This window comes from Lynx rufus, unplaced genomic scaffold (genome assembly GCF_022079265.1).
Source record: "Lynx rufus isolate CCGP_SWC_20201006 ecotype Redwood Valley unplaced genomic scaffold, mLynRuf1.p SCAF_9, whole genome shotgun sequence".
NCBI classification, from domain to species: domain Eukaryota; kingdom Metazoa; phylum Chordata; class Mammalia; order Carnivora; family Felidae; genus Lynx; species Lynx rufus.
Genome location: NW_025814897.1, coordinates 59,513,924 through 59,539,242, shown reverse-complemented (window position 1 = coordinate 59,539,242; position 25,319 = coordinate 59,513,924). Strand labels below are relative to the sequence as shown.

Below are 25,319 nucleotides of genomic sequence, written 5' to 3'. Positions count from 1 at the left end.
GTCCAATGCCTTGCTCCTAATAAGCACTCACAAACGCTGGTCAAATGAAGCAACATTTTGTCATTAACAAATACTCTACAACTCTACCGGTTAAAGGTATTATCATCTCTGTGTTACTTAAGCTCATAAAAGTCAGGCAATATGTGCCCAGTTTTGCTGGTTCTCAATTTTGACTCATGTGTTCCCTCCTCCCCCGGGAAGGGAGTTAGTACGCTCCTCCAGGACAGGAACTGCTTCTACTTCCTCATGGCGTTGCCACCAACACAAATTCAGCTCAGGGCTGGGCACAGAAGACAGGCTAGACAGATGAACAACTGAGGGACAAATGCACAGTGCTGTCTATGACCAAGTCCCTTCCTCTCTCCAGTTCCTCCTAGCCGCAAACTGTGATCAAACAACACAGATACATAAATCCCCCTCCTCACCACACACCCTAGGCTGATTCTTGCCTCAGTGCTACCACTCATGCAACCCCCTTTGCCTTCCCTTTCTATTTGCTAAGGCCTACTGATATTTGAAGCCATTTCCAATAGGATGCTTACTCTGGTCTCCCAGGTTGGTTAGGGCATCTTCTGGGCTACTGTCTCACAGCACTGACCACACTGTGTTGCCACAGTCTTCCCCAATCACCTACATTGAGGGCAGGAATCATGTCTGGTCAGGTGTACCCCATGCCAGGCATAGGGCCTAGCATATGAGAGATGCTCAGTAAATTTTGTCAAGTGATCAAATGGATCATGGAAGGTAAAAGCAGTCTGAAGTTGAAGACTGGTATCACCAGGGTTCCTTCATTAGAGAACGTTTGGGCTGATGAAAAACTGAGTTAGGCACAAAGCAGAGAGGCCCAGCTTCCTGCTGGGAGAAGGGAAATGGGTTGGGGGTGTTGTCTTTCACCCAAGTTTGTTCTGAAAGAAATGTGATCTCCACTGAGAGAATAAGAGGCCTCATTTCTCTCAGCCTGGATAGCTCCTTACATGGCTCAGCCCAAGCCTGGACAGATGTGCCTTCAGTCTGCCCTGTGCCCTATGTTTCGGGTGAGTGGTTCCTACATCCAGAAGCCAGGCTTGGGTATGAGCTGAGCCGAGGAGAAGGGCCACCTGCTCATGCTGCTGACAGGTGGGACAGGGGCCCCAGGACAGGGCTTCCACTCCTGAAGAGTCAGAGTTGAACACATTAAGAAGGTTTAAGTGCCTTGGGGGAGGAGGAAGGAAATGGCTGCCACCCAGGGAGAAAGGAGAAGAGGAAGAAGGGAAAAGGGAGGGACCCAGCCTCCCTCTGATATAGCCAATGGGCATATGGAAATAAGACTCTGGACTTTCTGCTTCAAGTTTGCTGAAAAATCAGTAAAAAGCAACTTTCCCCAAATTCTGTTTGGGGAAATTCTGTGTTGGGGAAGAGATGTGGGAAACCAGACCTCTCCCTGACCTGGGGAGGCACACAAACCACTGGTTTAAGCTGAAGTCTAGCTCACAACCTTCTTAAACAAAGAACAGAATGAGAGCACCTGGCTGGCTCAGTCAGTAGAGCACAGGACTCTCAATCTTAGGGTCTTGAGTTCAAGCCCCACAGTGGGCATGGAGCCTACTTAAAAAATAAATAGGGGCGTGTGGATGGCTTAATCAGTTAAGCATCTGACTCCTGATTTTGGCTCAGGGTTGTGAGATCGAGCCCTGCATGGGGATCTGTGCTGGGCATGGAGTCTGTTTAAGATTCTCTCTCTCCTTCTGCCCCTCCCTGGCTCATGCTTGCTCACACATGTGGGCACTCTCTCTCAAAAAAGAAAAAAAAAAAAGATTGCCATGCTGAAAAGCAGGGTCTGTGCCTAGCTCATCTCTGACTCCCTTACACGAGGTGAAGGGAGACTCTGAGTCATCATGACCAAAAGAGATGAAACAACAGCAGGCAGGAAAAAAGCAGCTGGAAACTGGGGGAGACGCACAAAAGGCCCCAACATATGCTATCCACACAGGCAAGAAGGAATATTCTGCATCACACACACCATGAATTCAACCATTTTCTGCATTCTTTTGGCAGGTGTTTATTGCTATTAGAAAAATGTGTATTTGAAAGAGCTAAAATAATCAACACTTGGGGGCTCGCTGGGATAGGGTAAACTCAGCCTCCCCTGGGTGATGGAAAAGTGGATTCACTGCACTGATGCTCTGCAAATACACTACCTACATTGGGTTGCCACAGGAAAGCAGCAGCCTGGCAGCCCTCAGCGGTCACCAACCGGTGATGTGAGGGTCAGCAAAGGCCTGCCAGGAGGTGGCACGGCCAGTTTTTGCCCCCTCACTCCCTTGCACTGCAGCAGAAGGAAGCGAGGCTCATCTGTTTCTGGGGAAATGAAGATGCCACGCACAGCTGGCAGTTATGAATGGCTCTTATAACAGCAAGCTGACATCTGTGCTTGGTTTTTAAGACGCATCATCGCATGTTTATTAAACTATTGCTCCGTCGTATTTATTTGGCTACGAAACAACTCCCAGCCCATACTTCCAAAAGTGGTTTATTAAAAACTAAGCCTTGAACATTAATACTCAAAAGCACCCTTGAGAATCAATAATAATGCTGCAGATAAAATGAAAGGGAATCAAAGCAGTAAGTCTTGGTGGGGGCTGCAGCTGACTTTCAACACTTTCTTATACATTCAGGCAGCTGCAGTGGGGAGGAGCACCAAGAGTGTGTGGCACTGGGTGTGGGGATAGCCACTGCAAACACTAGATTTCCTGTCCAAAATGGACACATGGTAGCAGGGAAGGTGGGGTATACTGTGGCCACCTCACTTTATACAAAGGGCCAAAAAGGCCAAGATGAGGCCCAGGGTAGGCCACTAGTTTCACCAAGAATAAAACCTCTGCCCCTAACCAACAGCCCCATACTGATGCCTTATGCTGGTCCCTGTCTGCGCACCTATCCTGGACACAGACGGCCCAGTCCCAGCACCAGGCTGAGCCCCAGGCTGTGTCCCATCCCTGCCCAAGAACAAACCTGAAATCCAACCTGCCAGTGGTCCTAAAAGGCACAGCTGAGCCAGGCAGACTGGAAGAATGCACTCAGCCCCTGAGCAGGAGCCCAGTGTGTACACCCCAGCCCTGCAGGCAGACTTTTCTAACACCAAAAGACCTGGCAGAAAGGCCTCTTCCAGCTCCCTCCCAAATCTCCAAACTTTTTCATGGGTGCCCCCCATTTAGGCAACAAACAATAACACCTGGCCACTTCCACAAAGATATAAGAACAAATTAGAAGATTCAGTAAAGGTCCCAAAGGATGTGGGGAGGACTCTAAACCATGCCCTGCAAAGAATAAAACAGTGGAAGGATCCAGAGCTGTTTGGGGTTAAAAAAAAAAAAGGAGACACAGGGCTGACTCCCTACCTTAAAACATTTAAAGGCTGACCTGGGCCAAGGGAGCCCAGGTGACTGTGACCATAGGGAAGTCACAGGGTTCACTTCCCAACCTAGTGTGAGCATTTCCTCCAAAGCAATCATCACTGGAGGAAGGGGTTCACCCAGCTCAGGCCCTCTTGTGGGGGAGACCAAGTCCTGGGGTTCAACACTTACCTGCTGACTTCTTGGACATTGTTGGTGCGAGCAGCTTCCATCAGGGCTGCATCTGAAAAGAAAGGGGGCACTGGTCAGATCCCTATCCAAGACCTACCCTCAAAGCTGCATGGAGGACCCAGTAAAACAATAGAAATGGAAGAACTTCAGAAACATGGGCTTTAACAAGGGAAATTACGCCAAAGTATATAAAGGGAAAGATAATCATCCCCTGTCCAGATGGTATCCACTGTTAACTTATCTTCCACATCCATTATGGAACCCAAACTCGTAACTCTTCTCATCATACAGGTGGTTCAGGTAAGGTGCTAGCAACTATGTGCTGCCTATGGGAAATGCATGATGTGTGAATCCCTTCACTCTTCATTAGCTAGAAAGCTCTAATGTTTCACATGGCTGCCACTGTTATTAATCATCCCCCCCTACCTTGTGCCACTTTCACCCCCAACTCCAATTTCTCAGCCTAGTTTTGAATCTCATGTCACAAGTCACCAACCCAACACCAGAAACAGAATGGGAACAGGCAAGCGTGTGGGCTCCTCTGAAAGTTAAGAGCCTTGACCAGGAATCAGAAGGCCTGGCTCCAACAGTCTGCCCCCTACTCCCTGTGCTGTAGCAGCCCCTTTCCTTCTCAACCCCCACTTTCAGGACTATAAAGCAGAGGCAATAATCCTTGTCCCGACAGCCTCACAGGGATGCTGAGGAGATGAAATGAGGGTCAAAAAGTCTACAAACTCCTCGGTGCCAAGATCAGCAAAAGGAGATCCAAAGCAGAGGGTTCCAATCCCTTAGGAACCACCTAGCAGAAAAGCAACCCTAGGGGCACCTGGGTGGCTCAGCTGGTTAAGCATCTGACTTCAGCTCAGGTCGTGATCTCTTGGTTTGTGAGTTAGAGCCCCACATTGGGCTCTGGGCTGACGGCTTGCTCAGAGCCTGGAGCCTGTTCCGGAACCGGTCTCCCTTTCTCTCTGCTCCTCCCCCACTCACACTCTGTCTCTCTCAAAAATAAATAAACATTTAAAAAAATTTTTTTGAAGAAAAGAAAAGCAACCCTAAACCTAATGTAAGCCTGGTGTGGCCTGGGCAGTTGGCAGGCTACTGGCACCACCTTGTGGCTAAAAGGAAAACTGCCTGACTCAGAAAAAAACAACAGTAGAGGCACCATTTTTTCAAATAGTCTATACCAAATGCCCTTGGAGCCCTATCTGCCCAGCATGGTTTTAAGCTCCATTGTTGAACAATGGAAAGACTCATAGCCAGCCCTGCCTCAAGGAGTTCTCAGTCTAGCCAAGAGACTCACCCAGTGAAACATTGAGGAGGCACTGCAGTAGGGTGGGAAGAGCAGGATCTGGAGCCAGACAAACCTAGGCTCCCATCCCAATTCTGCCACTTACTTGCCATATGACCTGGCCAACTCACCTAACCTCCTGAGCCTCAATTTCCTTACCTGTACAGCAGGGATAAGATGGCCACCTTATCATGCATATGCAAACCGGATGTGTGGTTCAAACATTAGTGTCTCCATCCCACCTGCCGGCCTAGACTCTAGGGTCAGATCTTTCCTGGTTATCTTCCCCAGTGGTTCTCTAAGCACACATCCAGGGATGCTCAGGCAGCCCCCAGCCGGAAGGAGAACAAAATTCCCTCAGAGATCACTGAGGGATCTCACTCTGCAGAAAGTGGCTTCTGCATGGTCACAGGAGGAATGAGGAATGAGCGGAGAACCAGGGCCTCCTGGCTCCTACAGGGAACAGTTCCTGAGCTTGTAACTCCAAATCAGGGTATAGGGTAGGCTAGCAAAGTCTGAAGGGTTGGAAGTGATCATGGTTTTGGTCATTACTTACTTTAGTAAATAGACAAAGTCCAGTCTGGAGCCCCCAGGAAAGTCTAAGGCAAGACCTTGGACACCTCCCCCAATCCATCTAAACATACTGGCCTCAGGACACTGCCTGCTCATGAACTTTCCATGGCTCTCCACTGCCTACAGGAGAAATTCCAAAACCTCCAAACCCTCTTGTCTGACACCCAGGCCCCACTCCATCTGCTCTCACCTCATTCCAAAAACGCCCTGTCCTCCAACCAGGCTGGCTACCCTGCTAACCTCTATACACATCATGCTGACCTGTGAATCCCTTATCTGTGAAGCCTTCGCATGAAACAGAATCCAACTCAAGACACATTTACTGCGTACCTACTAAGTTCCAGATGCTATCTATGGTGGACAAACGATGTGAAAGTATTAGGGAAAGGGGTTGGTATCAACCTGAAAAAAAGATAAGCTGCATTCCTTGCTCAATTGGAGCTCACACTACCGCTCTCTTTTTCATCTCTTGCCTCATCCTACAGAACTCAAGTTCAAATTCCCCATCCTCTAGGGGTCTCCAATCTTCCAGGAATGCTTTCCTGACCCTACTGGGCCCTCCAATCCCCCAATAACACACTGTCAGACCACTCACCACACCCATAGGCCTAACTGCCTGCACTGTCTCCTTAACTGACTTTTTGTTAGGAGTTCAAAACCTCCCAAAATTGGGCTCACAGAAGGTATTCAAAAAAAAAAAAAATGCTCAAAGTTATAGAATTATAGCATGCCTAATCCTCCTGCCAACTGTCCCACCTGGCAAGATCACCTCACACCTGAGACCAGGCACAGCAAAACCCGTGGGAGTCTGATGGGCAGACCCACGCTGCTGAACTCCAAGAGTCAAAATAAGTCAAAATAAGAGTCAAACTGTAAGATTACTGAGAAATCATTCTTTACTGTGTAAGGGGCGGGGGGGGGGGGGGGCGGTGAAGCCAGAGAGGAGCAAGGGGTGAGCAGTGGCAAAGCTGGCATTGAAACCAAGTCTCTACTTCCTTTCTTAGGCCACCTTACAAGGAAAACTTCTCTAAATTACCCAGTGGTTGCCGTTAGAACACACCGTGGTTTCCTGGAGGCCTCTTAGGAATTGGACCAGGCAGAATATTAGAGCATAAAGGGTCCATTCTCTAATTTTACATGTTTTGTCCATTGCACAGATGGACAAAGTAATGCCCAAAGGAGGGAGTTGACCTACGATGGGAAGTTACACAACTCACAGGCAACTGAACTCTCCAGTTCACCACCCTGCCCCAGTAACCAGATGATGTCTGGGTTCCTCCAAGACTGAAGCTCTGCTGGTGTAAATCTACAAGCAACTCCCACCCTCGAGTCAGGACACTCCTCCCGCCTCTACCTTCCCCGAACCCAGACTGCCCCGATAATCACCCTTGTTGGACGGGCTCTTGCTGTAACAGTGAACCACTAGCGCCGTGGCCAGGGCCCACATGCTCAGTCCAGCCTTGTTGGGGACTCCGTTCCAGCTGTCCTGTCCCGGGAGTGTTTCTTCTGGGCTAGGAAGGCGTCCCCATGTTGTGGCTAGGAAGCACTGGGTCTCGGTGCGTTCTCCCTGACGCCCCCAGGTGGCTGCCCCTCCTCGGGTGAGGAAAGCCGGCGATGTTGCAGGGCGCCCCCCGACGGCCGCCCTCAGCCATTGCGGCTCCCCGCGGCCCGCGGTGGTTACAGTCTGGCCGGAGGCACTTCCATTTCTCCGCAGCGATGGGGACCTAAGCAGCTGGAGGAGGAGCCGGGGCGCCGGCGCTGTTCTCAACACCAGGGACCCCAGCATCGTGACAGCTGCTTCGATAACCCCCTGGTGCCGGCCCCTGTGCTGGCCGCGTCCAACATGGCTGCCGCGGCGCGTTCGAAGACGCCGCGAACGCGGTGGAATTCCGCGCTACTTCACGGGAGTGGTAGTCCACAGCCTTAGATTTTTCTGCAGCTGGAGAACAAATAAACTACACTTCCCAGAAAGCTGTGTTACTCGCGTCACAATGACTGCCGACTTAGAGGAGCCTAGGGCATGTTGGGAAATGGAGTTCGAGTGAGGGGGCGTGGTAAGAAGGGAAATACCCAGGTGGGATGTGTCGATTTAAGTTAAGGTTTGAATATCCAATGGAAAAAAGACAGTCTCTTTAGCAAATGGTGCTGGGAGAACTGGACAGCAACATGCAGAAGAATGAAACTAGACCACTTTCTTACACCATTCACAAAAATTAACTCAAAATGGATAAAGGACTTGAATGTGAGACCGAAAACCATCAAAACACTAGAGGAGAAAGCAGGAAAAGACCTCTCTGACCTCAGCCGCAGCAATTTCTTACTTGACACATCCCCAAAGGCAAGGGAATTAAAAGCAAAAATGAACCATAGGGACCTCATGAAGATAAAAAGCTTCTGCACAGCAAAGAAAACAACCAACAAAACTAAAAGGCAACCAACGGAATAGGAAAAGATCTTTGCAAATGACATATCAAAGGGCTAGTATCCAAAATCTATAAAGAGCTCACCAAACTCCACACCCAAAAAACAAATAATCCAGTGAAGAAATGGGCAGAAAACATGAATAGACACTTCTCTAAAGAAGACATCTGGATGGCCAACAGGCACATGAAAAGATGCTCAACATCACTCCTCATCAGGGAAATACAAATCAAAACCACACTCAGATACCACCTCACACCAGTCAGAGTGGCCAAAATGAACAAATCAGGAGACTATAGATGCTGGAGAGGATGTGGAGAAACGGGAACCCTCTTGCACTCTTGATGGGAATGCACACTGGTGCAGCCACTCTGGAAAACAGTGTGGAGGTTCCTCAAAAAATTAAAAATAGACCTACCCTATGACCCAGCAGTAGCACTGCTAGGAATTTACCCAAGGGATACAGGAGTGCTGATGCACAGGGGCACTTGTACCCCAATGTTTATAGCAGCACTCTCAACAATAGCCAAATTGTGGAAAGAGCCTAAATGTCCATCAACTGACGAATGGATAAAGAAATTGTGGTTTATATACACAATGGAGTACTACGTGGCAATGAGAAAGAATGAAATATGGCCTTTTGTAGCAACGTGGATGGAACTGGAGAGTGTGATGCTAAGTGAAATAAGCCATACAGAGAAAGACAGATACCATATGTTTTCACTCTTATGTGGATCCTGAGAAACTTAACAGAAACCCATGGGGGCGGGGAAGGAAAAAAAAGAAAAAAAAAAAAAAAGAGGTTAGAGTGGGAGAGAGAGCCAAAGCATAAGAGACTCTAAAAAAAATAATAAATAATAAAAAAAATAAAGGTTCGAGTGGCAGAGCTTTCTGCCACGTTCAGTTAAAATACGCGACGCAGTTTCTGACTACTGCAAGTTCAACAGGGATCTTCAGCAGAAGCCTATTATGAAATGTATGCTTATTTCTTTTAGCTTATTTCTCTTTACAGCCTGGGACAGCTTTTCAAAAAATGTCTAGGGTAACCAGTCTACCTGTAATAGCAATTCTCTCTATTTTCCTAGACAGACTTCCTTTCAGTTGAAGAGCTAACTCCTAGTCTCGCTTTCTCACTCGAGGTATTTTCAAAGAGTTTGCATCTCATGGCGGCTGCGTGCGGGAAGTTGGGCAAGGAATGTTATTCCTGTCTACAGAAAAGGGAATTTGCTCTCAGAGGTTCAAAAAATTGCTAATAAATCGATAAATAAAGCTCAGGTCTTCTAGCTCGGAAGAGAATACCTGCACCCTCATTTCTTCCCCTCTCTTCTAAACTACACACAGGCAGGCAAAGGAGGAAGCTCTTTTTTTATGGCAGTCCCATCTCTTATTCCTGCATTTCCTTTAAGTCTCTGCTCAAACTTCACATTATCAGAGCCTTCTCTGACGATTTAAATTAGCAATCCTCTCCCCCCACTCCCACCATCTTGCCTACTTTTTCTTCACAGTACTTACCACCTGCCATACTGAAAATTCGTTTTGTTTACTGTCTTTCGGTGGTAGAACGTGAGCCCCAGGAAACAGGGACTTTGTTTTTTCTCTTCTACATTACTAGCACCCAGAACGATATCTGGAACAAAAAGAGCTACTCAATAAATATTTGTTCGGTAGAAGGATTACTCCCACCTTATTATCATGGCAAAATGAATATAAGCTTTGGAATGCAGCAGACCTGGATTTCAATTTTGACTCTTGCATTTACTACATGTGTGACCTTGGACAAACTCCCTTCCCTTTCTCATTGTTAATTTTCTCATTATCAACGGTCGGTCGGTCGTATTCTACCTACCTTCAAGAGGATTGCTTGTATTGGGGCACCTGGGTGGCTCAGTCGGTTGAGCATACATCAGCTCAGCCATGATCTCACGATTTGTGAGTTTTAGCCCCTGCACCCCGCGTTGGGCTCTCTGCTGTCAGTGCGGAGCCCACTTCAGAGCCCCCTTCAGATCCTCTGTCCCCTCCCTGTCTGCACCTCTCCCACTCGCTCTCAAAAAATAAAAACAAAAAACATTAAAAAGGAGAATTCCTCGTATTAAATGAGATAATATGTAGATCACCACTGTCCCTGGCTCACTTTAGGTCTTGAAGAAACGGCAGCTGGCATTGTTTTCCCCGCTCTAGGGGTGCATTGGATTCCCTACTCTAAACTTATTTCTTTTTGAAGTTTTTAATTTAAATTCCAGTTAGTCAACATACAGTGTAATATTAGTTGCAGGTGTACAACATAGTAATACAACACTTCTGTACAACACCTGGTGCTCATCTCAGCAAGTGCCCCCCTGAATCCCCATCACCTATTTTACCCATTCCCCCGCACACCTCCCCTCTGGGAACCATCAGTCTGTTTTCTATCGTTAAGACTCTGTTTCTTGATTTGCCTCCCTCTCTTCCTCCTCCTCCCTTTGTCTGGTTTCTTGCATTCTTCATATGGTATACTCTCATGTGGTATTTGTCTTTCTCTGACTTATTTCACTTAGCATAACACTGTCTAGTTCCATCCATGTCATTGCAAATGGAAAAATTTCATTCTTAAAAATACGGAACGCTCATAAATCTGCATGTCACCCTTGCACAGAGGCCATGCTAATCCTCTATGTATCGTTCCAGTTTTAGTATAAGTGCTGCCAAAGCAAGCACTTTACTCTAAACTTCTTGGGAGCAGAGATGGAGTTTCTCATTTCTTCATCCTTTAGTAAGGCACTCAGCAAATAGCTGTTAAACAAAGGAGCCTGCTTGGGATTCTGTCTCCCTCTCTGTCCCTCCCCCGCTTGCTCTCTCCCTCTCTCTCAAAACAAATTAAACTTAAAAAAAAAAAAAGCATTTTGACCTTCCTATGTTTAAATACTTAGAATATCTCTTGAAGGATAATAAAAATAGTTGCCTTTGGAGTGGACAAAATGGAGCTGGAAGAGAAGTAGTGAGGAAAGGAGAGTTTACATTTTCGGCATTTTGTACCATGTCCATATATCGCGTATTCAGTTAAATCAACCAATCAAATAGCCAACCAATTTCTCTTATTTCTTTTTGTTTTGTTTTGTTTTGTTGTTTGTGTTTTAATTTCTCTTATTTCTATATCAATATTCACTTTAACTTCCAGCACCAGCTAGGAGTACATTTAATTTCATTCAGACTGCCGCCATTATTTCTCATGTGGAAACACTGCCATCTTGTGGACTTTTAAGATAGTGCTGCTAAAAATATTAAAATCATTCCATTTCACTCCACTCCATTCCTCCCAACAAATATTTGTTGATGCCTACCGTGTGCATTTGTCCAATCGTTTAAAGCTGAAAAAGTTTCAGTGATATTCAACCTTATTTACAGAACATCTGTGAAGCGCCAGGCACTGAAACTACAGTCCCAAAAAAGTCTCGGAGATCTGGCGGGGAGTGGGAGGAGGTGTCTCCAGACGTCATTGCATAGCTGTTAAGCGCTACAGCAGAGATAATTCAGGTTTCCCTGGGAGCCCACAGCAGGCTGAGTGTCCGGGGAAGAGACATCTGAGCTGAGTTCTGCAGGAAGAGCCACAACTGACCCCCCAAAAAGGGAATAAAGTAGCTTGCTTGGGGGGCGCTTGGAGAATCACTGCAAAGGGAACACTCTGAAAATTCACAGAAACAATACATTTTTTTTTCAATGCACAGTTGAGGAACTGTGTGTGCAGTGTGGCTAAAGCACGGAATAGGAGAGACTAAGAGGTGAGAAATGAGGCTTCATTTCATAACCAGAGAGGTTAAAGCAACTTAACCAGGTTCTCTCAGCAAGTACACGCTGCACCAAGAAATTTTGTAAGTGTTTTTATAACTTTTTTAAAGTTTATTTATTTTTCAGAGAGATAGAGACACAGTGAGGAGTAGAGGGACAGAAATAGAGGGAGAGAGAGAATCCCAAGCAGGCTCCATGGTGTCAGCAAAGAGCTCAACATGGGGCTCAATCTCACAAAACTGGGAGATCATGACCTGAGCTGAAACCAAGAGTCAGACACTTAACGGACTGAGCCACCCAGGTGCCCCTGCACCAATAATTTAAACCCAGATCTAAATAACTCCACTGCTTCTCTTTCTGACCACTAATGTTTTGCTCTGTGAGCCTTTCCAAGGCCCCATGCCTAATGCTCTGCTCCTCCAGACCCGGACTCAAAGGTGGGGCTCCTCTCTCCCTCCCTCCCTTCCTTTTTTCTTTCCTTCCCTCCTTCCCTTCCTTCCCTTTTCATAATGCTTGTTTCTGTAGCCTTGGTACTAGGGAGAAGCAAGGGAAGGCTTTTTAGATCACAAAGTGATAATTCAGTCTCAGAGGAACTCTCCACTCTGGTTTTTGTTGATTCTGGTCATGTTGATAATAAAGGAGAGTGACTGCATCAGAGCCTCTCTCCATCCCCCCAGCTTAGTAAGGCCAGGGTCTTGTCTGGGACAGAGTGGGGTGAACCTCAGCATTGAAGCTGTGTCTCTGGGTAGTGGCCCTACATCTATCCATGTGTAAATGAACGTGTGTGTGTGTGTGTGTGTGTGTGTGTGTGTGTGTGTTTACTGAACATTACTGTGAGCAAGACTCTACTTTTGGTGCTTATGATATATTATCTTGCTTAACTCCAACAACAATCCTGTGAGGAACAATATTATCTCCATTTTACAGATCAGAAAACCACCAAAGTGTGGAAGGGGTAAATAATTTCACCAGTGTCACCCCAGCCTGTAAATGGCAAAACTGGGTCTCAAATGGTCTGAATCCAAAGCCCAGACTCTTGATCACTACAAAACCCTGGCTCGCAGGAAGTAAGTGACATAGATGTAATAGACACTTCTGAAATGTGCCTTAGGTTTGGAGGAAGAAAAGAACCAAAAGGATCATCAACACTGTGCCGAGTCAATATGATACATTCCGAGCTAGGGTATGAGGATGTACTCCCGCAGAACGGAACCAAATTGAAGTGTGGGGGAAAAACTCCCAACCCGAAGGAGTTCCCAGATGCTCAGCTATATGGCCAGCTCTACTTTGAGAGCTGGTGGAACGATCACCGTTGCTTCTCCAAGCTCAAAGGGGCTCTGGTCTCTCTGACAGGCACAATACAAACCCCTTCTCATTCATCTGACATTCTTTAAAACATAACTAGAAAGCTGACAGAACAAAATCTTAAAAGGGGAAAGGAACAGATGAAATTCTAGAGTGCATATTTTCGATAGTAAGGAGGGTGAACTCTGGCCACAGATCTGCTTGGCTGGCCCTTCTCCCTGGGCACCTGAACTCCTGCCCCTTCCCCCAATCTCATCTTTGTCTTGCTTGGATTGTGGAGCAAGCTCCTTTATCTCCTGTCACAAACGGCTTCTGTGGAAGCAGAAGCTGGAGTTTGGGTAACCAGATGGTTATTAGAAAATGTTGAAAATGAGGGGTGCCTGGGTGGCTCAGTTGGTTAAGCGGCCGACTTCGGCTCAGGTCAAGATCTCGCGGTCCGTGAGTTCGAGCCCCGCATCGGGCTCTGGGCTGACAGCTCCGAGCCTGGAGCCTGTTTCAGATTCTGTGTCTCCCTCTCTCTGACCCTCCCCCGTTCATGCTCTGTCTCTCTCTGTCTCAAAAATAAATAAACGTTAAAGAAAAAAAAAATTTTTTTTAAATGTTGAAAATAAGACAACAGGTCCAAAACAAAGTTGCTTGTGCTAAGCCCATGTCACCAAACTGAGACTTAATTTAATTACCATTTTGGCTCCCCCAGAAATGGAATCTTAAACCAGCCAATCAGGAATCGCCTGAAGTAATCTGCCAGACAAACCCCTGCCATCCGCCATTGAATGTAACCTCTCAGTAACCAATCTGGTTTTTTGCCTAGTAAAACTTCCTTGTTCCTGCTCCCTTCTGCCTATGAAAGTCTCCCATTTTGTGCAGTTTCTCAGAGCTCTTTTCTTTTTTTTTTATTAATAATTTATTTTGTAATTTACATCCAAGTTAGTTAGCATATAGTGCAACAGTGATTTCAGTAGATTCCTTAATGCCCCTTGCCCATTTAGCCCATCCCACCTCCCACAACCCCTCCAGCAACCCTCTGTTTGTTCTCTAAATTTAAGAGTCTCTTATTTGTGCCCCTCCCTGTTCTTATATTTGTGCTTCCCTTATGTTCATCTGTTTTGTATCTTAAAGTCCTCATATGAGTGAAGTCATATGATATTTGTCTTTCTCCAACTGACTAATTTCACTTAGCATAGTACCTTCTAGTTCCATCCACATAGTTGCAAATGGCAAGATTTCATTCTTTTTGACTGCTGAGTAATACTCCATTGTATATATACATACCACACCTTCTTTATCCAGTCATCCATTGATGGACATTTGGGCTCTTTCCATACTTCGGCTATTGTTGATAGTGCTTCTATAAACATTGGGGTGCATGTGCCCCTTCAAAACAGCCTACCTGTATCCCTTGGATAAATACCTAGTAGTGCAATTGCTGGGTTGTAGGGTAGTTCTATTTTCAATTTTTTGAGGAATCTCCATACTGTTTTCGAGAGTGGCTGCACCAGCTTGCATACCCACCAGCAGTGCAAAAGCAATTGTCTTTCTCCACATCCTCACCAACATCTGTTGTTGCCTGAATTGTTAATGTTAGCCATTCTGACAGGTGTGAGGTGGTATCTCATTGTGGTTTTGATTTGTATTTCCCTGATGATGAGTGATGTTGAGCATTTTATCATGTGTCAGTGGCCATCTGGATGTCTTCTTTGGAGAAGTGTCTATTCTTGTCGTTTGCCCATTTCTTCACTGGATTATTTGTTTTTTGGGTGTTGAGTTTGGTAAGTTCTCTATAGATTTTGGATATTAACCCTTTATCTGATATGTCACTTGCAAATATCTTCTCCCATTCTGTTGGTTGCCTTTTAGTTTTGCTGATTGTTTCCTTTGCTGTGCAGAAGCTTTTTATTTTGATGAGGTCCCAATAGATCATTTTTGCTTTAGTTTCCCTTGCTTCCAGAGACATGCTGAGTAAGAAGTTGCTGTGGACGAAGTCAAAGAGGTTTTTTCCCGCTTTCTCCTCAAGGATTTTGATGGCTTCCTGTCTTACGTTTAGGTCTTTCATCCATTTTGAGTTTATTTTTGTCTATGGTGTAAGAAAGTGGTCCAGGTTCATTTTTTAAGAAAATTTTTTTAATGTTTATTTATTTTTGAGACAGAGACAGAGCATGAGCAGGGGAGGGGCAGGTAGAGAGGGAGACACAGGATCCCAAGAGGGCTCCAGGTTCTGAGCTGTCAGCACAGAGCCCAACGCGGGGCTCAAACCCAGGAACAGTGAGATCATGACCTGAGCCAAAGTCAGACGCTTAACCGACTGAGCCACCCAGGTGCCCCCAGGTTCATTTTTCTGCATGCCACTGTCCAGTTTTCCCAACACCATTTGCTGAAAAGACTGTCTTTATTCCATTGGATACTCTTTCCTGCTTTGTCAAAGAATAGTTGGCCATACATTTGTGGGTCCATTTCTGGGTTTTCTATTCTGTTCCATTGATCTGAGTGTCTGTTTTTGTGCCATCAGAGCTCCTTTCTATATGCTAGATTGGATGCTGCCTGATTCATGAGTCGTTGAATGAAGCCAGTAAGATCTTAAAAATTTAGTCTGCTGAATTTTGTTTTTCCACAGGATCCACACCTGTAAAGATGGGGTGGGGTGGGAGGAGGGAGCAGGGTCAGGCAGAAGAAGAAACTAAAGTACTAAACAGACCTGCCCAAGTCTTGGTCAATCTGGAATTACTCTGAAATATTGCCTATCTGTGTCCTGTGTCCAGCTGGAATGGCTCACTCAATCACTGCTAAGGGCTGCTTAGGCAGATCCTGAAAGAGCTGACGGCTACATCTGTCTGCTGACTACATTCTCTGCATTCCCCTTCCTTGAAGGGGGACCTGAGCGTATGTCTCCATGACTACCAACACGCGTAACGTTATTCACTCACGGATTGATCATTCAGTGTGCTATGTGTTAGCTGCTGTGCTGACTGCTGGAGGGCAGGAGAGGATAAGGGACAGAGTAGAAGTGAATCCTATCCTCAGGTTTAGTCTAGAAGAGGAATCAGATACTTATGGAGCAGGGTGGTATATCCAGAGGGCAGCAAGAGTGTCTAGACAAGAGTCACTGCTCTAGCTGGGGGTGATCTCTGCCAGGGGTCCTTCTCAGTCGAGCTTTTCAAAAGGAATCTACATCTGGGGCACCTGGTGGTTCAGTCAGTTGAGTGTCCAACTCTTGACTTTGGCTCAGGTCATGATCTCACAGGTTCCTGAGTTCCAGCCCTGTGTGGGGCTCTGCACTGACAGCACAGAGCCTGCTTCGGATTCTCTCTCTGCCCCTTCCCTGCTTGTGTGCGCTCTCTCAAAATAAATAAACTTAAAAAAAAAAAAAAAAGGATTCCACATCCTATTTGTCCAGTCCTATTCTCTCACCACACCGATGTCATCTGTGTCCTCCCCTCCCTTCCACTGAAACTGCTCTTTGTGAGAATACCTTCCCGTCCAACTCTCTCCCCAGTGAGAGTCTGTGTGGTCTTGGTATCGGAATGTTGCGGTTGTTGTACGGGATTCTATTAGCCCCTTGACTCAGAAGGCACTAAGAGGAGGTAGATAGAGCAAGTGGTTTCTCTCTCTTGAACTAAATGTAAAGAGCCAGAGGTCTAAGAGGGCAGACGGAGAGGGATTTTGGAGCAGGGAAAGAGGAAGTCATCTTTGAGTCCTGGAGAACAAGCTGCATTTGGGAAGTGAGATTTTGAAATAATACTACACTGCTTGTTCTCCAGAGCCCAAAGATGCCTCTTACCTACCTTCCCACTTCCCTGCTCCAAATGCTCTCTCCATTCTGCCCTCTTAGACCTCTGGCTCTTTACATCTAGTTCCAACTAGTGGGCTGTAGCTTAGTAATCCTTGTACACTAAATCTTTCATAGAGGTTGCAGCTGGCTATCATCTTTCACAGAATGGATTTAATGTGGGATCCAAGGGGATCTCAGTGGTGCAAGGAGTAACCACAACAGAGCCTACGATGGCCTGTGTCACATCTCCTTGGCTTACCTGATTTCAGCCGTTACTGTAGCTGACAGTTCTTTGTGATGGCAAACTCATCTTGTGCTGACAGCATCCCACCTCAAGCAGGAGTCTGCTGGCCTCATCACTTAATGTTTCAGTTTCTGATACTCGATCTCCACCAGAACCCAATGGCAAGTTAAGATTTGCTTTTCAAATGGAAGACAGCCAGCAGAAAGGGTGTAGTTTTACTTCAGTCCTCTAAGGGTCTGCACTGTGATTATCTTCTTGGGGGTTTGGCAGAGGCTCGCTCTCTCTTGTTACAGACACTTCCCATACCATTGGGTCTGCTAGGTCTCACGACCAACCTAGGCCTGCTCCAGAGCCTTTTCTGGCCCTGGGCCCCACTCAAAACTGGAAATCTTGTACATTATCTGGTAAATGGGTTGGAGCAACATGCTCCAAAGTAGTATTTATGTTGCCTCCAAAATCCAAACAGGCTTATTACCAAGCTTTATGCCTCTTTAGTCACGGTGGTCAATTCGAGATGAAGCAACCCGTGTCTCATTTTAACAGCTATATTTCAACATGTCCCAGGCACCTCGACCCCTAGAAACTTCATCCACATGTCAGGTCCCTGAGTTTTCACAGAGTTTTTCTCGTATCTTCTGGAATGCCCATGTCCTACCAAAATATCTAGCATGTTTACTACTTCCTGCTCAGCAGGTCCAATGAGCATAGTGTCATCAATGTAATGGACCAGCATGATGATCTGTGGGTTATCAAGATGATCAAGGCCTCCTCTGGCTATATTATTTCAGAAAGCCAGAGGTTGACATAGCCACGAGAAAAAAATAGTGAAATAATACAGCTGTCATGCCACATTACGGCAGATTGCTTTTGGATTGAAAACATTTTCCAGATGCCAGGAGCTATATCGATTTGCTCCAATAAAGACATCACATCCAGGTTGCAGCTGTAATTGAATTCACTAGCTGAATATGTGTATAATAATCCATAGTCACTCTCCAGAATCCATCAAGCTTTTGCATCTGCCAAAAGGACAAATTAAATGGGATTGTGGTAGGAATAACTAGTCTGTATCTTTCAAGCTCTGTTGGTGGTGCTAATCCTTGCAATTTCCTCAGGAATGCATCACTATAATGATGCCAGGGAGGAAGGTGGTTTTGTCTCTTCATTAGCTAGAATGCATAAGTCTGGGCAACTACAAGGTGATTGAAGTAGGATTGTCCCTGATCACCATTATTCCCAATGACCCACTTACAGAACTCATGTTTTCTGTTCCGTAATCTTAGGGCCTGACAAGTTCCTATTCGTGTGTGTGTGTGTGTGTGTGTGTGTGTGTGTGTGCGCGCGCGCGCGCATGCGCGCGCACGTGCTTCTACCAGGTAACTAAAGGCTATGACTGTGGTTTGGTCACTCTGAGCTCCTCATGCCAATGGACCAGCAGACAAAGAAGTTACTACACTGGCAGGGGTCGTCGACCCTGAATCACATTAATAGCAAGGGTTGCCATTTCATAATGGATAAAGAAAGAGTCTGTCTGCAATTCGGGGAATTCACTGGGGCAAGTCTTGCTGCTTCTCTGCCCAGGAATAACTCTGAACGGATCATTGCAACCATTGTTTGACAAGAGGAAGGCAAGGGTGCTGACTTCTGGATCACCCCACCAGGCAAGTAACCCAGATCAGCCAAAGTTCCGGTTGAGAGTGAGGGAAACCTACAATGGTTGTTAGAGCAGGAAGATGATGAATGTCAATTATGGCCCTGGGATCAGCTGTAATAAAGGCATATAACTTGGTCTGATAGTCCCTTCTAAAGAAATGCAACTGGTCATCAGCTTGAAGAACTGGCTTTAAGCTTCTGGGGAAAAAAGTGAGAGCATCATTTTTCCTCACACAAGATCCAGATCTAAACGGGTAAGAACAGATCTAAGTGGCACAAGAGATGGATGTAGAAGATCCAGTTTATTTCACCCCAGATGTGCTCAGCCTGACTTGCCCCCTCCTCTCCCCAGGACCTAAACCACTTGCCATATTTTCTGGCTAGACTGCCCTGGGATATGGTTTCTTTCATTCCAGTGGTGATAGCCCTGACCACCGTATCTCCCAGCTCTGGTTGCCTCAGGCACCCCCTTAGGCTTCAGGACCAAGTGTCAGCACAACTTCTATCACACCCACTGCCGTGGGAGCCATAGCAGCTCCCACACCAGGTCTGACCTGACTGGACCTTTGAGTGCTCTGGCTTCCCCCACTGACTTCCCAGAGGGGTCAAATACACAACCTGCAGATCCTAAGGACTTACTGTCCCGTGGGGAGGATTTTGGCCAATGAGAAACAGAACATGACAAGGCACCCACAGACAAATGGCTTCCTTTTCCTCCCCTGACAGAATGTTTTTAGATGCAGCGGTTCCATATGGCTTCTCTGGAAGGGTCCTGTAAGCCATCCCATTTAGCATTCTTGTAAAGATGGTGCCAGCTCAGTAAAGCACCACCTTGTAGGTAGGTGTTCTCTTGACTTCTCTACCTGATTATTCCTTTCCCCCCACTCTTGCATCTTTCCCAAAAAAGCATCAGCACATATGTTTTGCCTCAGGTCAGCTCTGTGTTCTAGAAAATCTGGGTTAGGAAAGAGGTGTGGTCAAAGAATGAAATATCTAAAATTGAAATTATGGAAAGACTGAAGTTCTTATAATGACAAGGTCTAGAATACTATCATGGAAGGGAATGGCTTAGATAGAATGGATGACAATTTCATGGAGAAGAGAATATTGAGGAATTTAAGAATCCGGGGCACTGGAATAATCATCAATGTGGATATGGAAATTCCCAAGAATGATGTTGGAGTGTTGGAGAGAGTGATCCAAGGGCTAAAATCATCTACACATGGGGAGGAGGTCAGAGATGCCCACATACAGAGGGGTTGTGGATAGTATAGACTCTTCGTATTATGGAAGAGAAGGCATTTGTGATTAGCAATGAGGAACAAGGAGAACATGTAAATCACCTCCAGGCCTAGAGATACAGAGGCTGTAGGACAGCAAGCAACTACCTCTTGAGAGGACTTCAAGGAAAGCAGTATCTTTGGACCAAAATTATGTTGGAGAGCAAGAAGATGAAGAGAACGTTCATAAAGAGGGTAAGAATGCAGAATATTCTGCTGATGAATGACCTTGAGCTCTCAGGGCACAGTGGAGAGGTTTTAGGAGATGAGGAGTTAGGGCAGATGGGATCAGAAAAGGTGATGTCCAAGCCAAACAGGAATAGGACCTGGGAATGAGGACGAGTGGGAGGCCGTACCCACAGGGTAAAGGGCCTATTGAGATCCATCCTGATGAGCCCAAGGCAGAGAGTGGTGGAGCGGCTGGGAAGAAGGAAAGAGGAAGGAGAGCCGGCTCTTGTCCAGAGTTTGCTCTTCTGGCCCTGCGGACGGAAACGTTCAGCCCTTGGGTTGGGTCCTGCTCTGAAAGCACTAGCTCTCTGGGGACTTCTGTGGGCGGGGAGGCCTCTAGAAGCACAGATGTGTCCTCCCACCCTAGCTAAGTGGGCACACCCGCCCCCTGCTGGTCACAGTGGTATAAGCACTGGATGTGAGGTCTTGTAGGTGCTGACTGTAGGTGGACCAGTCCGTTTTCTCATTGACCTTTGGTTCTGCATTCTGGCAAGGGACTGTTTTCCTTTGCTGGTGTTCGGTGTAGGCCTGCTTATTTCTAAGACACTGTCATATCCTTTTCATTCCTTCACCTAGTTTGCATAATTCTTTAATCTTTATCTTCTTATGAAAAGGAGTCTATTTTTAATGTCTTGACATTTCTCTCATAACCTACCATTCTCTTTTCCTGTAACTCTGATTCCTTCTCTTACCTTAACTGACTTTGTACACTGTGAGTTTGCTCAGCCTGACACGGTTAGCCCAGACTGTTTCTCACTTTCCAAGCAATGTACAAATTTCCTTCCTCCTTTTGACCAACTCTTCAGAAGGACTCGGTGACCCATATGTAATAATCTGAATTTGCAGGGTGTCTGGGTGGCTCAGTCGGTTAAGCCTCCTTTGGCTCAGGTCATGATCTCACGGTTCCTGAGTTCAAGTTTCTGACAGCTCAGAGCCTAGAGCCCACTTCCAGTTCTGTGTCTCCCTCTCTCTCTGCCCCTTCCCTGCTTACACTCTCTCTCTCAAAAATAAACATTAAAAAAAAATCTGAATTTGCTGCCTGTGCATTATATTTCTATTAATTAACCTTGATACTTCCTTTCTTCTAATACAGATTTTCCTCTCTGCTCAACAGTGCTCACCCAGTATTTCCCTTCACCTTTTACTTATATTTTTCCATCTTCCACAGCACTTCCCTCATCTTCTACAAAATTACCCTCACTTTCTACAAGTATGTCCCCACCTTATATAAGCACCATGGATAGCTATTTTCCATGTTTCTCCTGTGTCTTTCCAGCGTTTCTTTCCTCCTCAAACCTACTCGTATAGCTTACATTCTGGAGTTTGACCAAAATACCAGTGCATGACTCATATACTTCTGATTGATACAAATTTTTAAATCAGTAATATTGCAAACTAGTGTGCACAGTACCACCACCTTTAGTTCCTTTTGTGAAATCTTCCCCTATTTAGGATTTTTGTGAACTCACAGTTCTTTAACAGACATATGAGCTCTGATTCACTGGGGTCGCTGTTTCCCTCTCTGGGGTTCATTCAGATAGGTGACTCCTTGGCCACTCACAGCCCTGTTTTTGTTTCTGTTTTTTTTTAAGTTTCATTAGTTTTTTGTTTTTTGTTTTTTTTTTTTTTAGTAATCTCTCCACCCAACATGATCAAGAGTTCTGTGCTCTTCCAACTGAGGCAGCCAGTCTCTCCTCACAGGTCTGTTTTTAAGCAGGTGTTTCAGACCTTGTCAGTTCTGCTCAGGTATCTCTGAGTGCATCCTTGTTGTCTTGAGTAGATGACAGGATGCTACAGGCTCAGTGTGAAATGCTTCCTGCTTCGAGAGATGGAACCAGTGTGTTTCTTCCCTAGAGTCTTAGCCTTTCTTCCAGGGGAAAAGTATTAGAGTCAAAATCTAGCTAGTGCCCCTCATCAGCCAGAGGAAGGCAGGTCAACGCTAGAGTATTCTCAGGCCACTTTGATGCCATAGAAAGCATGTTCTTTTCCTTCTGGCTTTTTTACCTCCCTATTGTGTAAGGAGTTATGAGTATGTTATATCATGTTTCCAAGTTACCTTTACCAAAGTTCTTGCTAATTTTCTCTAATGTGAGCTATTATTAGTCAACTTCTCCTCCATTTTTTCAGCTGATTTTCCCTTTTTCCCACCAATACCAACAGACAAAATTGTCAGAGAAAACCATTTGGTTTAGTTATGGCTTTGTCTCACCATTTTCCAAGTCTCCACTTTGATTTTCTCTCTTAACCCTCAGCTAAGCATCCCTGGGCTCCAAAGTGTGCATGTCCTGACGACCTGACTCATAAGCATCAATTGCAATTGCATCATCCCAGAGGAAAAAGAAACCCCAACCTTCTTAGGATAACTTTCAGCTCAAAGAGAGGAGCAAACGCTTCACAAAGGTAGAATAGAGACAAAGCCTCAAGGTTTCCCTTCAACTTCTCTAGTTTTCTCCTGAGTCTCACAATTTAAACCTATTTACTTCCCCTGAATAGTTTCCCTTCTCTTTGGTGCTGTCTCAGAGAGATAGAGCGTGTGCACAAGTGGGGGAGGGGCAGAGGGAGAGAGAATCCCAAGCAGGCTCCATGCTGTCAGCACAGAGCCTAACGTGGAGCTCGATCCCACCAACCATGAGATCACGACCTGAGCTGATATTAAGAGTCGGACGCTCAACTGACTGAGCCACCCAGGCACCCCTATGACATTTGTAATTTCACATGCTAACTTACACCTTTATTTCTTGTTTCATCACCTATAGACTATGTCTCTTGATCCCAACATTTATAGAAATCAGTGCCCCTGTTCTTCATTTACCTTTGCTTCCATCTTCCATCTGTTTCTATGATCTGTATTTTCATTTTTATATTTTCAAGGTTAAAAGCATTTATATATCCTTTTCTGTTGCCATAATACGTTCTGTTAAATCAGAAAGCTGAAAATCAATAAGCAAATGTATAAAATCTATATCAGGTAAGAATATTTCTGTTTTATACAAGAGGAAACTTGACCCAGACTTCCACAGATAGTGAGTTTATGGACTTCATAAAAGTCCCAGAACAGGGTTGGCTATTGGTGTGGCTTAAAGCAGGAGCTTATAAAATATCATCAGGACATAAGTCCTCTCCATCTTTTGGTTCTGCTCCCCACTGTGTGTCAGTCTCAACCACAGAGAGGCTCTCTCTGCCCTCTTATTGTCGTATGGCAGCCAGTAACTTCTAAGACTACATGATTCCAGGTTTAAGACCAGCAGGAAAGAGTGAAAATCTTTGCCTCAACATTTCCAGCTAATGTCCTAAATTCCTTGTGATCGGACATCTTATGGCACGTACTGCCCCTTAGCCAATGTTGTCACTAGAGAACAGTATGTATTGTTTGACTTAAGCCTGGTGTGTATGTTCCTTCCTTAGACTTGAGGGCAGAGCCCTACCCAGACTAAATGGCTGATTGAAGAGGAACCCTGAGCTAGTTAGGAAACAAGTATCATGTAATTCTTTCTTTGTAGTTTTCCTTTCTCTCCTCTAGGCACCAACTTTCCTCAGCTCCAAAACCTATCCCCCCTTGTGAATAGCAATTCTTGTCAACAGATGCCTGCGAGGGAGTTTCAGGCCTCACACCCCCAAATTCTGAGTAGGTTCTGCTGGAACAGCCAGCTCCTGAAAATCTCTTAGAAAGGACACTGAGTAGAGAATTATAGAATAGATTCATCAGGGAAGGATTCTGAAGCAATTCTTTTTAGAGATGGAAGAAAATAGTTTTCTAGAAATAAACATGGCTTTTCTCCTGAAGTGTCTCCAAATCCTCAAGGATAGCAAATCCCTGGAATCCGTACTTTCTGCAGCCCCCTCCTCCTGTAATCCCCCATCCTCCTGTTCCAGCCTGTCCTAGCTGCAGAGTTCTTGTCCTTTCACTTCCCTCCTGGCTTGAATTCCAAGTCTGTTGATTTGTTGTTTTACTCACTGGTCTTATTTGAGTACATCCTCAGGAATTTCCTCATCGGGACTACGTTGGAGATAAAAGTCCTTGTTACTTGTTTGTCTGAAAATGTTTGTAGTCTGCCCTTGCACTTCACAGGATATAAAAGTAAAAGACATTGATAACACTTCCCATCAGAACTCGAAAGGTTTTATTCTTCTGTGGTCTTCCAGTACCTACGACTACAGATGAGCAATCCCACGTGAGTCTGGTTTTCAGGTCTAATTTGGAAGTCCCCTCTCTCCCTTCCATCTTTGAAATCTTTTAGAATCTTCTCTTTATTCATGGAGTTTTGAAATTTCACACAGATTTATCATTCACGTGTTTGGAACTTGGTGGATTCTTTTCATCTGGCAACTAGTGTCCTTCAGCTCTGGCCAAGTCTCTTACCACTCTTATAATCATCCACCCTCTGTCTGACCCATTTGGAATTTCTATTACTCGAGTGTTGCAAATCCTCTCATATCTTCCATCTTTATCTTACTATTCTTTTATTGAATTATTTGACCAATTATATATTTAATTCCAGAGCTCATTCTTGCTTCCTGGTGGTTCTTTTATTTTTTATTTTTATTTATTTTTTACTTATTTTTGAAGGAGAGGGAGAGCGTGAGCAGGGCAGGGACAGACAGGTGTCAGCACAGAGCCTGACGCGGGCTCAAACCCACAAACCGTGAGATCGTGACCTGAGCCAAAGTCGGACACTTAACCGATTGAGCCACTCAGGTGCCCCCTGGTGATTCTTTTCATAACTGCGGCTTCTTGTTTTAGCACTTTCATCTTACAGGCTTTCAAATATCTGGTAATACTTATTTGCTTTTAGGAATGAGCCACAAAGACCTGATTGGGGCTCTGTGAATATGTGCTGGGCTTGTTTACTGGAGAGCTTGACTCCAGGCTGATCCAGAAATCAGCTGCCCAGAGTGCAGATATTGGAAATACATTCTAAACAGTCGCTTGAGAGGCAGATGTCTGCTAGCTGGGGTTTTGGTGTGGGGATGGGGTGGGAGAGCATGTAAGCAGGGTCCAATGTTCTACTTATAGAACTGCCATCTATTTCCCAGTTTTCAAGCCCAAGTCATCTTTCTTCCAATGGCCATTCCTGGTGTTTCCAAGCCTTATGGTTCTCTTGGGTTCTGACTCTACCCAACTCTGTCTCTCAGTCCTCTAGCACATTCCAGGGTGCAACTTCCTGCACCCTGCATCATCAGAACTACTTCTCCATCCACTTCCTTTCTCTCAGAAATGTGTTGATATTCCTGTTAC

General features: G+C 45.5%; 1 protein-coding gene and 1 non-coding gene across 2 annotated transcripts in view; both read right to left on the bottom strand.

Moving 5' to 3' along the window:
- The window catches only part of CLPB (caseinolytic mitochondrial matrix peptidase chaperone subunit B), a 144,256-nt gene extending 136,943 nt beyond the window's left edge, over window positions 1-7,313 (bottom strand). Inside the window, exons 1-2 of the mRNA XM_047071065.1 lie at window positions 6,811-7,313; window positions 3,564-3,615 (exon numbers count right to left, since the gene is read on the bottom strand). Of these exons, the coding sequence (XP_046927021.1) occupies window positions 3,564-3,615; window positions 6,811-7,210 (452 nt within the window). The 5' untranslated portion in view covers window positions 7,211-7,313. The remainder of the gene's footprint in view (window positions 1-3,563; window positions 3,616-6,810) is intronic.
- A 3,120-nt stretch (window positions 7,314-10,433) lies between these two features.
- Window positions 10,434-10,539, bottom strand: LOC124506516 (U6 spliceosomal RNA). Its single transcript, XR_006960778.1, has one exon. It is a non-coding gene; the product is annotated as a U6 spliceosomal RNA (small nuclear RNA).
- Between the last annotated feature and the right edge of the window lie 14,780 nt (window positions 10,540-25,319).